The following is a 13,858-nucleotide window of genomic DNA, read 5'->3' as shown; positions in this document are numbered from 1 at the left end:
AACTGCGCTCTTTCGTAGTTGCTGCGTTTTTCTTTGTTTCTTGCATTGAACAAAGAGCATAGTCTACCAAGTCAAATTTGTTGTGTCTTACACGTACTTACTTACGTACTTAGCTGATTCTGATCTAAATGACCACAAATAGATTGTACGCTACTTACTAGATTTTGGCTCATAAACAAATTATAATGGGATTGCCTATAAATGTAACTTGTCGTTCCAACGCGCTACAGTAGATTAAATTGTAATTCAGCATCTCAACACAGGAAGGGAACTTTTTTTTTAAATATTGCCTATCTTTTACAATTCCTATGTGAGACAAGAACACATATTTTTTTCTTCTTTTTATACATTCTAATTTGTAAAATACAGCAAGTACGAGGTGGCTCACAATGCAAATAATAGGTGTAATCTATTGCGCCCATAAAGCCCTCTTAAAAAAACACTTAAAACCCACCAACAATACTCCATTTCCATCTTGTGACCAGAATATTAACCAAGTATTAACAATATTGTTTTTATAAGTGCTAACGCCGACGAACAACTGATGATCACAGAGAGGCAACTAGCTTTATGCAGCTATTGACCAACTTAACTGCTGCATCGCCTCTGGTGAAAGTTAATTCTACATTGTAAATAATGCATTCCACTTGTAGAGGGTTGTGTTAATAAACCAAAAATTTGGTCAACTTTGACATTCAGCTTAGACCTGGAGATGGCAAGAAAGACACCAAAAGACGCTTGTTTGGGCCCACATTTTACCTTAAAGAAGAAGATATGAACATCCCATCAGTCAGCATCCCAGTGAGAGTAGACATTGTACAGAAAGTGATTTTCTATTATGTTTGAATTTGTTTTTTAGCACTTGCTCCTCATATTCAGGCTGAAAAAGACAAGGTTCTGGATCATCATTTGTCACAAAGTAGTCTTTGTTGTCTCTACTGAAGCCAGTCATTAGTGGTAGTTGCTGTTGTATAATAGCGAATGTTGTGATGCGTCTGTGGAATTAATTCTCCGCCGTATGCTTCAAATGAACAAAATACATAAATATTATATGTTGTTATGAATGTGCCTGGAACTACATTACATATATGCTTACAGCGTGCATATAAAACAATGATGGAGGGTTTTGAATGTTTTTTAGAGCGCTTTAAAGGCAGAATAGAGGGACTCCCATTGACTCCGTTGTTAGCAGAATTGCTAACGTTTATTTACGAGTTGGGAGTGCATTAAAAAAAACATTGTTCTTGTCTTACATAGGGATTGTGAAGGATGGATAAAATTCCCCAAAATGTGCAGTTCCCCTTTAAGTCGAGGGGGAGAATTCCGCACGGCCAGAATACACGCAACTGTGCAGATGTTTCAACTTAAGCACATTGGAGAATAGGACCCTCGGTTTGCCAGAAAATTTAAAAGAAGCCCAAGGAAGGATCAGTGTTGCCAACTTAGCAAGTTATACTTAGCGACTATTCAAAGCCTTCTAGATTCTGTTTTTCTGGTCTCATTGGAGACTTTTGGAAACTAACACGAAAGCATAATTCACTCTTCTCAGCAAGCAGCTGGTGCCTTGTCCATGGCATAAAAAAACAACAAAAAAGAGACCGAAAAAAGTTCATTAAGTTCATTCGTGTTTTTGCTTTTCATTGTTCTTTGTCGGTCTCCCAACGTGTCCATAAAAACGACATGCACATGTGTCATGGTCAATGATGCTAATTGGCTAGCTGCACTACCACAACTACATTGCAGCCCTGTGGGAAAAACGGGATAAAGAGACCAATTAAAGGCTCAGGAAGTTTTGCAGTTCATTTTTTGAATCGAGCGCGAACCAGTAGTTCACAATATTGAACTTTTTGACAATATTTTCACATTTTATAAATATTGAATTTGGGGATTTTATTAGCTGCAAGCTATAATCATGAACATTAATAAATTACCGTATTTTTCGGAGTATAAGTCGCTTCGGAGTATAAGTCGCTTCGGAGTATAAATCGCACCGGCCGAAAATGCATAATAAAGAAGGAAAAAACATATATACACTACCGTTCAAAAGTTTGGGGTCACCCAAACAATTTTGTGTTTGAACCTTCATTTCTAAGAACAAGAATAGACTGTCGAGTTTCAGATGAAAGTTCTCTTTTTCTGGCCATTTTGAGCGTTTAATTGACCCCACAAATGTGATGCTCCAGAAACTCAATCTGCTCAAAGGAAGGTCAGTTTTGTAGCTTCTGTAACGAGCTAAACTGTTTTCAGATGTGTGAACATGATTGCACAAGGGTTTTCTAATCATCAATTAGCCTTCTGAGCCAATGAGCAAACACATTGTACCATTAGAACACTGGCGTGACAGTTTCTGGAAACGGGCCTCTATACACCTATGTAGATATTGCACCAAAAACCAGACATTTGCAGCTAGAATAGTCATTTACCACATTTGCAATGTATAGAGTGTATTTCTTTAAAGTTAAGACTAGTTTAAAGTTATCTTCATTGAAAAGTACAGTGCTTTACCTTCAAAAATAAGGACATTTCAATGTGACCCCAAACTTTTGAACGGTAGTGTAAGTTGCACTGGAGTATAATTCACATTTATTGGGGAAATCTATTTGATAAAACCCAACACCAAGAATAGACATTTGAAAGGCAATTTAACATAAATAAAGAATAGTGAACAACAGGCTGAATAAGTGTACGTTATATGACACATAAATAACCAACTGAGAACGTGCCTGGTATGTTAACGTAACATATTATGGTAAGAGTCATTCAAATAACTATAACATATAGAACATGCTATACGTTTACCAAACAATCTGTCACTCCTAATCGCTAAATCCGATGAAATCTTATACGTCTAGTCTCTTATGTGAATGAGCTAAATAATATTATTTGATATTTTACGGTAATGTGTTAATAATTTCACACATAAGTCGCTCCTGAGTATAAGTCGCACCCCCGGCCAAACTATGAAAAAAACTGCGACTTATAGTCCGAAAAATACGGTAAGAAATATAGTCTTAAAATATATCACTTAGTTTGTAAAAATCTATAAATATGAGTTTTACTTTTAGAACGACTAAAACCTAGCTTTCAAAAATATTGTAATTGACTGAGATGCACCTGTATAAGGCAAAGCATACCAAAACTGCCTTACCTTACAGATTTCATAGTCTTTACGTATATAGTGTTGGTGAATCAGCCAATTCTTTCTCTCCATGATAGGGAGCTCTGGAGCTGAAAGAAAGAATACGATTAAAGGACTAGAATTGTAAAAAACATCCAAACCATTTACCATTGATGTCTTTGTCGACGGCTGACTGATTCATCCTTAGAGAGCGCACCTTTTTGCAGACATTTAATACATCGCTGAGCCAGAGCCACACGGCCAACCGCCAGTCTCAGCTTGTAAGCGTTTTTTTTCTCCGCCGCTCGCCCTATTTGAGACCATTTTCAATTCATACGCTTCTAATTTGTGTGATGAATAAATCATCCACCACCCTTGTGAAGGCAATCTGACAATTAGCATACTGCTGATGGTAACGCAGCGTTAATAATCTACAATCAACCCACCAGCTACGTTGAAAATATTGCCTCATAATGCATTATTTTCATTTCAAGGGTCTTTTAATGCTTCAGCAGGTAGAGTAAAACTGCTCGTTGCCTGGGCAACAATGTCTCTCACAAGTCAGGTGCTCGTGACAGAACACACAGGAAAAATACCGGGCTGGATGAAAGAGCAACCGTTATTAGAAATGGTAAAGTACCCACAAGAAGGGTCCATAGTCTTTCCAGTAAAGGGCATTCTTTGTCTTACAAGCAAACATGTATTATTAATATTCAAAGAAATGTTGCGCCGACTACCATCCTTCCAAGTCTAAAAATAAGATTAGTGAATTAGTGAAAAATAAGATTTAGCAATCTGAAAAGAAGTGCTCAGTTTCAAATCTTTGGCGTGCTGAATGTAACAATTCAATCACAGCCAGTTGACACGCTTGCTTTAGATCTGCTTTAAAGAGTATGTTTTCAGTGGACTAGAAGATCAAAACAGAAGCATAGTGAGCGCAAAGTCAGCATTTGGCCAAGGGTTCAACTCCAGCAATTGGCAATATGCACCCCTATTTTATGTTACTTTTCAATCTTCCATCTTCATTCCTTTTCTTCACAGCATGGCATCAAAGATATGACTGTGTCTTTGCGTGCTGAGAGGCATGGGAATAGTGGGATATTTGCATATTTTCTATAGCTTTACACTTGGCGAGACATTTTGAATTAACATTTCAATTTTAAATTAGACATTTAGTTTTACACGCAACATTGATATTAAAATTTTAAATGTAGATATGACATTTAGATTTAGATTTAACATTTAGATTTTACATTTAATATTTAGATTTAACATTTATATTTATATTCAACATTTAGATTTAAGATTTGCATTTAACATAGATTTGAAATTTAGATTGATCAATTATGTTAAACATTTAATATTTATATTCTACATTTATATTTATATTCAACACTTAGATGTAACATTTTTAATTACATTCAATATTTAATATTTGGATTCAACATATATTATTTTTAACATTTATGTTTAAAATGTAACATTTATCTTGAACGTTTATTATAAACATTTCTGCGATGAGGTGGCGACTTGTCCAGGGTGCAGCTGAGATAGGCTCCAGCACCCCCTGCGACCCCGAAAGGGACAAGCAGTAGAAAATGGATGGATATAGAGATTTAACATTTATAATTACAATTAACATTTATGTTTAACATTTATAATTAGATTCAACATTTATATTTAAAGTTAACATTTAGATTTATATTCCACATTTATATTCGCTGGACTTGTCCAGGGTGTACCCCGCCTTCCGCTCGAATGAAGCTGGGATAGACTCCAGCCATCCCGAGACCCTGAGAGGGACAATCAGTGGAAAATGAATGGATGGATGGATTTGCCATTTAATTTATACCTCAAATGTGAAGAAAATGAGCTAAATGTGAGAAAAAGTGAGCTAAATATCCAAAATATACCAGCTAGAAAAGTGTGATTACATTTTGGCACTCTTCACCCCATACAAGTCTGCCACAGACATTTAGTAGTAACATTAATGGACTGCTTGTGTAAGAATAGTGTGATTTACACTAAAGCTCCCCTCTTTCTTTAAGCAACGCTACTTGGATTTGACACTAAAAATGGGGCTTCTTCCAAGTCCTTCACAGAAATCCTCCCCAGCTTCAAACACCACTCAGTTGGGTCAAGATTGGGAATGGTCCTATTTGGAGTGACCTAATCCGCTTTCTTCCTGCTGAGCTCACAATCGTATTCTTGTCTGGGGCTTTCAGATGTGGCTCCGCAGCTCCCAAAATTGGGCGGAGTCAATTGCATATATTTCACATGTATTCCTTCAAGTATGAATAAATAAGAGTTGCCAGGAAAGAGGGCACAGCATGGGGTCTACTAAAAATAGTCCTGCAGAAAAACTTTCTCCCAAACATGGCGCAGTTGTTATATTTGATCAGTCGAACATGTGTGTGTGTGCTCCGCCTATCCACTAATAGGGAAGAGGAGCAGACGAGCGTCATGCTGAGATCAGAAGACACACTAGAGAACTGCTGGAAAATATGATCAAGTGTAAGTCAAGTTGCACCAGAAAAACTCATGACGTTGCATTTCTGCCTTTAATTCTCGCTTGTAATTAAGAGATTTTTGTTCCAAATGCAGCCGCCGTTTTATTTCTGAACGTCACAGAAATGGCAAAGCATTTAAAGGCCTACTGAAACCCACTACTACCGAGCATGCAGTCTGATAGTTTATATATCAATGATGAAATCTTAATATTGCAACACATGCCAATACGGCCGGGTTAACTTATAAAGTGCAATTTTAAATTTCCCGCGAAACTTCCGGTTGAAAACGTCGATGTATGATGACGTATGCGCGTGACGTCAATCGTTGAAACTGAAGTATTCGGACACCATTGTATCCATTACAAAAAGCTCTGTTTTCATCGCAAAATTCCACAGTATTCTGGACATCTGTGTTGGTGAATCTTTTGCAATTTGTTTAATGAACAATGAAGACTGCAAAGAAGAAAGTTGTAGGTGGGATCGGTGTATTAGCGGATGGCTGCAGCAACACAACCAGGAGGACTTTCACTTGTATAGCAGACGAGCTATCCGACGCTAGCCGCCGACCGCATCGGTGATCGGGTGAAGTCATTCGTCGCTCCGTCGATCGCTGGAACGCAGGTGGGCACGGGGGTTGATGAGCAGGCTGGCGTAGGTGGAGCGCTAATGTTTTTAGCATAGCTCTGTGAGTTCCCGTAGCTAAGTTAGCTTCAATGGCGTCGTTAGCAACAGCATTGTTAAGCTTCGCCAGGCTGGAAAGCATTAACCGTGTATTTACATGTCCATGGTTTAATAGTATTGTTGATTTTCTGTCTATCCTTCCAGTCAGGGGTTTATTTCTTTTGTTTCTATCTACAGTTAAGCCCAATGCTATCACGTTAGCTCCCTAGCTAAAGTGCTTCGCCGATGTATTGTCGTGGAGATAAAAGTCACTGTGAATGTCCATTTCGCGTTCTCGACTCTCATTTTCAAGAGGATATAGTATCCGAGGTGGTTTAAAGTACAAATCCGTGATCCACAATAGAAAAAGGACAAAGTGTGGAATCCAATGAGCCCTTGTACCTAATTTACGGTAAGAGCGAAAAAAGATACGTCCTGCACTGCACTCTAGTCCTTTACTCTTACGTTCCTCATCCACGAATCTTTCGTCCTCGCTCAAATTAATGGGGTAATCGTCGCTTTCTCGGTCCGAATCACTCTCGCTGCTGGTGTAAACAACGGGGAAATGTGAGGAGCCCCTCAACCTGCGACATCACGCTACTTCCGGTACAGGCAAGGCTTTTTTATCAACGACCAAAAGTTGTGAACTTTATCGTCAATGTTCTCTACTAAATCCTTTCAGCAAAAATATGGCAATATCGCGAAATGATCAAGTATGACACATAGAATGGATCCGCTATCCTCGTTTAAATAAAAAAAAATCATTTCAGTTGGCCTTTAAATTGCTATGACTTTATTTCTACACTGTACTTTTGAGCTTGCTGTGATTTTTATTTCACACAGGACTGTGCGCGGCATAAACAAAGTTGGTCATTAAAAGAAAAGGTATTTTTCTGGAAATCGACTACAGTGGTACCTCAACTTAAGAGTGTTTTGAGATAAGCGCTGTCTCTCGACCAGGGGCGTCATTAGGATTGAAGGACAGGGGGGCTTAGTCCCCAAGAGGTACATGTGATGCGAGCAAAAAATGTTTTGCACTTACAAGATCTTTCCACTCAAAATTTTTGACACTGTATTACAATTACACAACAAACACGGAATACATCTAACTGGTTAAAAGTGTAAGTGTAAGAAAGCTTTAGTCATCTTTAGTAAGCATGAGACGGCCCGAACACATGAGGACAGTGTTGTTGCATGGAAAAGATAGCAGCAACTTGCAAACAGGGAAGGAAATGTTGCACGGATGATAGCAGTGTAAACAAACTTGCACAGCACTACAGAGTTGACCTGAAAACAGAGGAGGTTCCGGTGGAAATAAACATTCTTGCCAGGAAAACAAGGGCTGGATGTCCACCCTAAGATATGTTGTCTGTGCACAACCTCTTTGATACAGAATTGTTGCACTAGCAAGATTTTTTTGCTTACAACTTGTTGTTACTGTATTAGAATTACACAACAAATACAGAAGGAATCAAAATGGTTGAAAAGCAATATTGTTAGTTTCCTGTTATTACTGTTATGGTAATGCAAGGCATTTAGACCCATACTTGCCAACCCTCACAAATTTTCCGGGAGACTCCCGAATTTCAGTGCCTCTCCCGATTTCCAGCCGGACTTAAGTGAGGACTGCCTGTTGTCACGTCCGCTTTTCCTTCATATAAACAGCGTGCCGGCCCAGTCACGTTATAACATCTACGGCTTTTGGAGAGTGCACAACTGCACACACAACAAGAAGGAGACGAAGCAGAAGAACGAAGAAGAGACAGTCATGGCGACGACGAGTGACAGAGAATAGAACGAGGATGGACAATTCAACCCTAAACTCACTCCTTTCCTGCAAATTAAATTTCACAGATGCTGCCCATACCTATGCTCCTTCAAAGGCTGTGCTACTGGCTGCAAAGCATTGCACTTTCAAATACAACAATGAGTAGAGGAGTGTTATGTGTGTGTGTATATGTGTAAATAAATGAACAGTAAAATTCAAGTATTTCTTTTATATATATATATATATATATATATATATATATATATATATATATATATATATATATATATATATATATATAAAAGAAAGTATATATATATATATATATATATATATATATATATACTACCGTTCAAAAGTTTGGGGTCACATTGAAATGTCCTTATTTTTGAAGGAAAAGCACTGTACTTTTCAATTAAGATAACTTTAAACTAGTCTTAACTTTAAAGAAATACACTCTATACATTGCTAATGTGGTAAATGATTATTCTAGCTGCAAATGTCTGGTTTTTGGTGCAATATCTACATAGGTGTATAGAGGCCCATTTCCAGCAACTATCACTCCAGTGTTCTAATGGTACAATGTGTTTACTCATTGGCTCAGAAGGCTAATTGATGATTAGAAAACCCTTGAGCAATCATGTTCACACATCTGAAAACAGTTTAGCTCGTTACAGAAGCTACAAAACTGACCTTCCTTTGAGCAGATTGAGTTTCTGGAGCATCACATTTGTGGTGTCAATTAAACGCTCAAAATGGCCAGAAAAAGAGAACTTTCATCTGAAAATCGACAGTCTGTTGTTCTTAGAAATGAAGGCTATTCCACAAAATTGTTTGGGTGACCCCAAACTTTTGAACGGCAGTGTGTCCCCCCTTAACCCCGCCCACCTCCAAATCTCCCGAATTCGGAGGCCTCAAGGTTGGCAAGTATGTTTGGACTGCAGGTGTCAAATTCAAGGCTCATAGGCCACACCTGGCCAGTAGGGTTGGGTGATATGGACTATCACAGTAACCTGCCATTTATGGTGAAAACAATAAAAGTGAAGATAAACAAAAACGCCCTTTTTGACTATGAGTCTGTCAGCACATCCAGTCTTCAGAGCCCCCAAAACACGACTCTAAAATAACACTAAGGCTATTATACTACATCGGTTAAGTTTAAGTAGCACACCTAAGCTGCAAAGCTGTAGTAGTGTGCTTTGCTTATCAAACGGTATGGAAAGTATTTTCTGTCAGCAGTATTACAGACATTATTATTATGAGTTTTATATTACAAATCAATCTGATAGTGTTATGATCCGACTCCAGTGTGTACGAATAATAATGACGTTTATCATAAGCGTCATCATTATTCACCAAAATAGACAGATACAAAACGGACGGATACAAAATAGTTGACAAATTAGCAGAAACAGGCGAAAATTATGTTTTAGGAACTCACGTCAATCAATGTTCCACCACTGATCGACCATCAGGCTCTTCAGAGCAGAAATCGAGGCAAACGTCCCCAAAACTGCGGGAGACATCTTCTTTCATAATCTTGTTGACTTTGATTGCACAGAATCCTTGAAATTGCCACAAATGCGCCAGTATTGAGACGACTAGAATTGAAGTAAGTCTACTTCCGAGTTTATTTCCATAAACACTGCAGGATGTGCGACATCATGGCGCCATGTCTGTATTCGGGTCAGTTTGCATTCACATTGGAGTCTGGACACATTTTTTTTGTAATGTGAACGACTACATAAATCAGATTTGACCAAAAAAAATCTGAATTGGACATCCTACCCTGCAGTGTTGTGAACGCAATGAACGTAGCCTTAATGCTGTTGCGGTCTGGCTCAACCTTGCTAATGTAACAGTGAAAACGTGGATTGGATTTTCAGTATAGCATCATACTAAAGCAGGACGAGTCTAACGCAAACCAAAAAACATATCATGTTAGGGACAGACATTTATCCATGAAAATACGGAGAAGCTGTCTATGGTGTGTTTGACTGAGAATAAGCTGTAAAGCGATACTGTAAAGGTCCACTCTCCAAGGTAAATGCACATTATTATTACGGTACATTACTTCATACAACTACTTATGATGGGTGATGTTGATTTGCGGTTCAAGTGTTTTGAGTGAAGAGCACAGTAATATGTATATATATATATATATATATATATATACACACATATATATACACATACACACACATATATATGTATGTATGTATGTATATATAGATATTATATATGTATGTGTATATATCAGTGGCGTGCGGTGAGGTTCATGTCAGGTGAGGCACTGACTTCATCACAGTCAGATTTACAAACATATGAACCCTAAAGAGTATCTTATTCACCATTTGATTGGCAGCAGTTAACGGGTTATGTTTAAAAGCTCATACCAGCATTCTTCTCTGCTTGGCACTCAGCATCAAGGGTTGGAATAGGGGGTTAAGTCACCAGAAATTATTCCCAGGCACGGCGCCGCTGCTGCCCACTGCTCCCCTCACCTCCCAGGGGGTGAACAATCAACAATCAGCCTTTTCATATAAAGCCATAAAGGAATGGAACGACCTCACAACAAACTTGAAAAGTCTAACAGATGACTCTTCATTCACAATTGAAGTTAAAAAGTGGCTTTGGAGCAATCAAAGCTGCTCACACGGTCACTAAGGTGGGCATTATGTTTGACACATCAACCTAATGTGTATTATATTTATCCATGAGAGCATTTTTATTGTAAATTGTGAGGTGTGTGTGTTAAAATCATGGTTGTTTTTACAAATGATGACAGATGTGAACAAAAGCATGTATTGTCTTTGTGTGATGATGTAAATGAGGTGTGGTTGTATTGTATATTAAGTATGTGTACATGAAAGGGCATTTTATGACTTTTCTTAATTTAAAAACATGCTATAGTATGTTTTTATTGTCATAATTTTATTGCATGATTTTTGTATCCCTTTAATTTAGGTAGCCAGGGACTGCAGATGGAAATGAGCTATTTAGCTATAATCTGGTACAGAACATATCTGTCTTTGAACTTAATGTTTCTGTGCATTGTCCCTTCAAATAAAGACTAAACTAAACTAAACAAGGGGATGGGTCAAATGCAGAGGACAAATTTCACCACACCTAGTGTGTGTGTGACAATAATTGGTATACTTAACTTTAACTTTACACTTACAAACTGTAGCACACAAAAAAGCACATTTAATAAAAAGAAACGTTATTATGGTCTTACCTTTACTTATAAGTGCGGGAGCAGTGGTGTTCGTGTTGGAAGAGTAGTGAATGAATGAAATATGAAATCCGCGCTGTAGTCTGCAGGTGTACCTAATGTTGTGTCCCTGTTCACGGCTCCTCCGGCGCGCCGCGCGAGCATTGTTGTTTTTGCACTTTTTGGCTTCTTGTTAAGTGACTTTTTTTGGGTGGATTCGGTCTTGCACGTGGGGGTTTGGGTGTGGGCTTTGGTTGGTGTGGCGCTCCCGTCGGGTGGTGCATTCTGCGGCGGAGGTGCTTGGCACCAGGAGGCGGGGTTATGAGACGAGCCTCCAGTTTTATGATCGCTCAGCACAAGAAATACGTTACACACATACAGTTGTTGACAAAATACACTGTACATTATATACCTCAGCTAACTAAACTATGGACATGTATAATATAATTCATATAGCAATACGGTCTCACTGCACAGCAGGTCAGCAGTTAGCCGAGGGATTGCGCACAATCCATGTTGAGGCACAAATCAGTGACGTGCCTCAACTGGCTGCTGATCACCGCACCGTCTCTTCTCAGTATTTGAACGGCAAATGTGAAAATAAAAATAAAAATAATCTAAAACTGGTGAAGTTAAATGGAAAATAACTTTAGTATAATCACTGGATACGTATAACAATTTAATTAATTTTTTTTCTTTTTACTTTTTTTTTCTTTCCATGATGGCAGGTGAGGCCGTGCCTCCCCTGCCTCTAGTGACGGCACGCCACTGGTATATATATATATATATAATATATGTATGTATATATATGTGTATGTGCATATATATATATATATATAATATATGTATGTATATATATGTGTATGTGCATATATATATACATATATATATATATATATATATACACACACACACACACATACATATATATATATATATATATATATATATATATATGCACACACATTTATATACATACATACATACATACATATATATATATATATATATATATATATATATATATATATATATATATATATATATATATATATATATATATATATATATATATATATATATATATATATATAAATATATATATATATATATATATATATACACACATACATATATAATGTATATATATACATACATACGGGCCGCGGCTCGATTGGTACCGGGCCGCAGAAGAATTTTTTATAAATTTTTTATTTTTTTATTTATTTATTAAATCAACATAAATAACACAAGATACACTTACAATTAGTGCACCAACCCAAAAAACCTGGACATGTTTCAAACATTGGCGGGGTTTTTGCGTGAGACTGAGCCTGCGCCTTCATTCACCAAGCTGCTGCACGATCACCTGTCTGTGCTTTTAAAAGAGTTTGAGCGCTACTTCCCAACTTCAAAAGACCCACGAACTGCCAAGGAATGGATCCGCGACCCATTTGTCAACAAAGCAGATGAATCCAGCATGTCTGTGCAAGAAGAAGATCAAATGCTGGAGATCGCAAATGACGGCAGCCTTAAAGGCCTACTGAAACCCACTACTACCGACCACGCAGTCTAATAGTTTATATATCAATGATGAAATCTTAACATTGCAACACATGCCAATACGGCCGGTTAACTTATAAAGTGACATTTCAAATTTCCCGGGAAATATCCGGCTGAAACGTCGCGGTATGATGACGTATGCGCGTGACGAAGTCAGAGTAACGGAAGTTATGGTAGAATCCTATACAAAAAGCTCTGTTTTCATTTCATAATTCCACAGTATTCTGGACATCTTTTGCAATTTGTTTAATGAACAATGAAGGCTGCAAAGAAGACAGTTGTAGGTGGGATCGGTGTATTAGCAGCGGACTACAGCAACACAACCAGGAGGACTTTGTTGGAGAGCAGACGCGCTAGCCGCCGACCTCACCTTGACTTCCTACGTCTCCGGGCCGCCAAACGCATCGGGTGAAGTCCTTCGTCCTTCTGCCGATCGCCTGAACGCAGGTGAGCATGGGTGTTGATGAGCAGATGAGGGGTGGCTGGCGTAGGTGGAGAGCTAATGTTTTTAGCATAGCTCTGTGCGGTCCGGTTGCTAAGTAGGCTTCAATGGCGTCGTTAGCACAGCATTGTTAACCTTCGCCAGCCTGGAAAGCATTAACCGTGTAGTTACATGTCCACGGTTTAATAGTATTGTTGATTTTCTATCTATCCTTCCAGTCGGGGGTTTATTTTTTTTGTTTCTATATGCAGTTAAAGCACGATGCTATCACGTTATCTCGTAGCTAAAGCATTTCGCCGATGTATTGTCGTGGAGATAAAAGGCACTGAATGTCCATTTCGCGTTCTCGACTCTCATTTTCAAGAGGATATAGTATCCGAGGTGGTTTAAAATACAAATCCGTGATCCACAATAGAAAAAGGAGAGTGTGGAATCCAATGAGCCAGCTTGTACCTAAGTTACGGTCAGAGCGAAAAAAGATACGTCCATCACTGCCTCTCAAGTCCTTCACTGTAACGTTCCTCATCTACGAATCTTTCATCCTCGCTCAAATTAAGGGGGTAATCGTCACTTTCTCGGTCCG

The 13,858-nt window shown here is 38.3% G+C and overlaps 1 protein-coding gene across 3 annotated transcripts in view; it reads right to left on the bottom strand.

Moving 5' to 3' along the window:
• Nucleotides 1-13,858, bottom strand: part of bbs4 (Bardet-Biedl syndrome 4) — a 44,685-nt gene that overhangs the window by 25,266 nt on the left and 5,561 nt on the right. Inside the window, exons 1-2 of one of the 3 annotated variants that reach the window (XM_062032289.1) lie at nt 3,287-3,605; nt 3,149-3,228 (exon numbers count right to left, since the gene is read on the bottom strand). The exons of 1 other annotated variant lie outside the window; for it this stretch is intronic. In XM_062032289.1, coding sequence (XP_061888273.1) covers nt 3,149-3,228; nt 3,287-3,320 — 114 coding nt within the window. In that variant the 5' untranslated portion in view covers nt 3,321-3,605. Of the gene's footprint in view, nt 1-3,148; nt 3,229-3,286; nt 3,606-13,858 lie in introns of those variants that run through there. One more of the 3 variants, XM_062032280.1, reaches the window with a different exon arrangement.

Source organism: Entelurus aequoreus, linkage group LG02, assembly GCF_033978785.1.
Source record: "Entelurus aequoreus isolate RoL-2023_Sb linkage group LG02, RoL_Eaeq_v1.1, whole genome shotgun sequence".
In the NCBI taxonomy this organism is placed as follows: Eukaryota; Metazoa; Chordata; class Actinopteri; order Syngnathiformes; family Syngnathidae; genus Entelurus; species Entelurus aequoreus.
The sequence above is the reverse complement of the archived record's forward strand: the minus strand, read 5'-3'. Positions and strand labels throughout refer to the sequence as shown.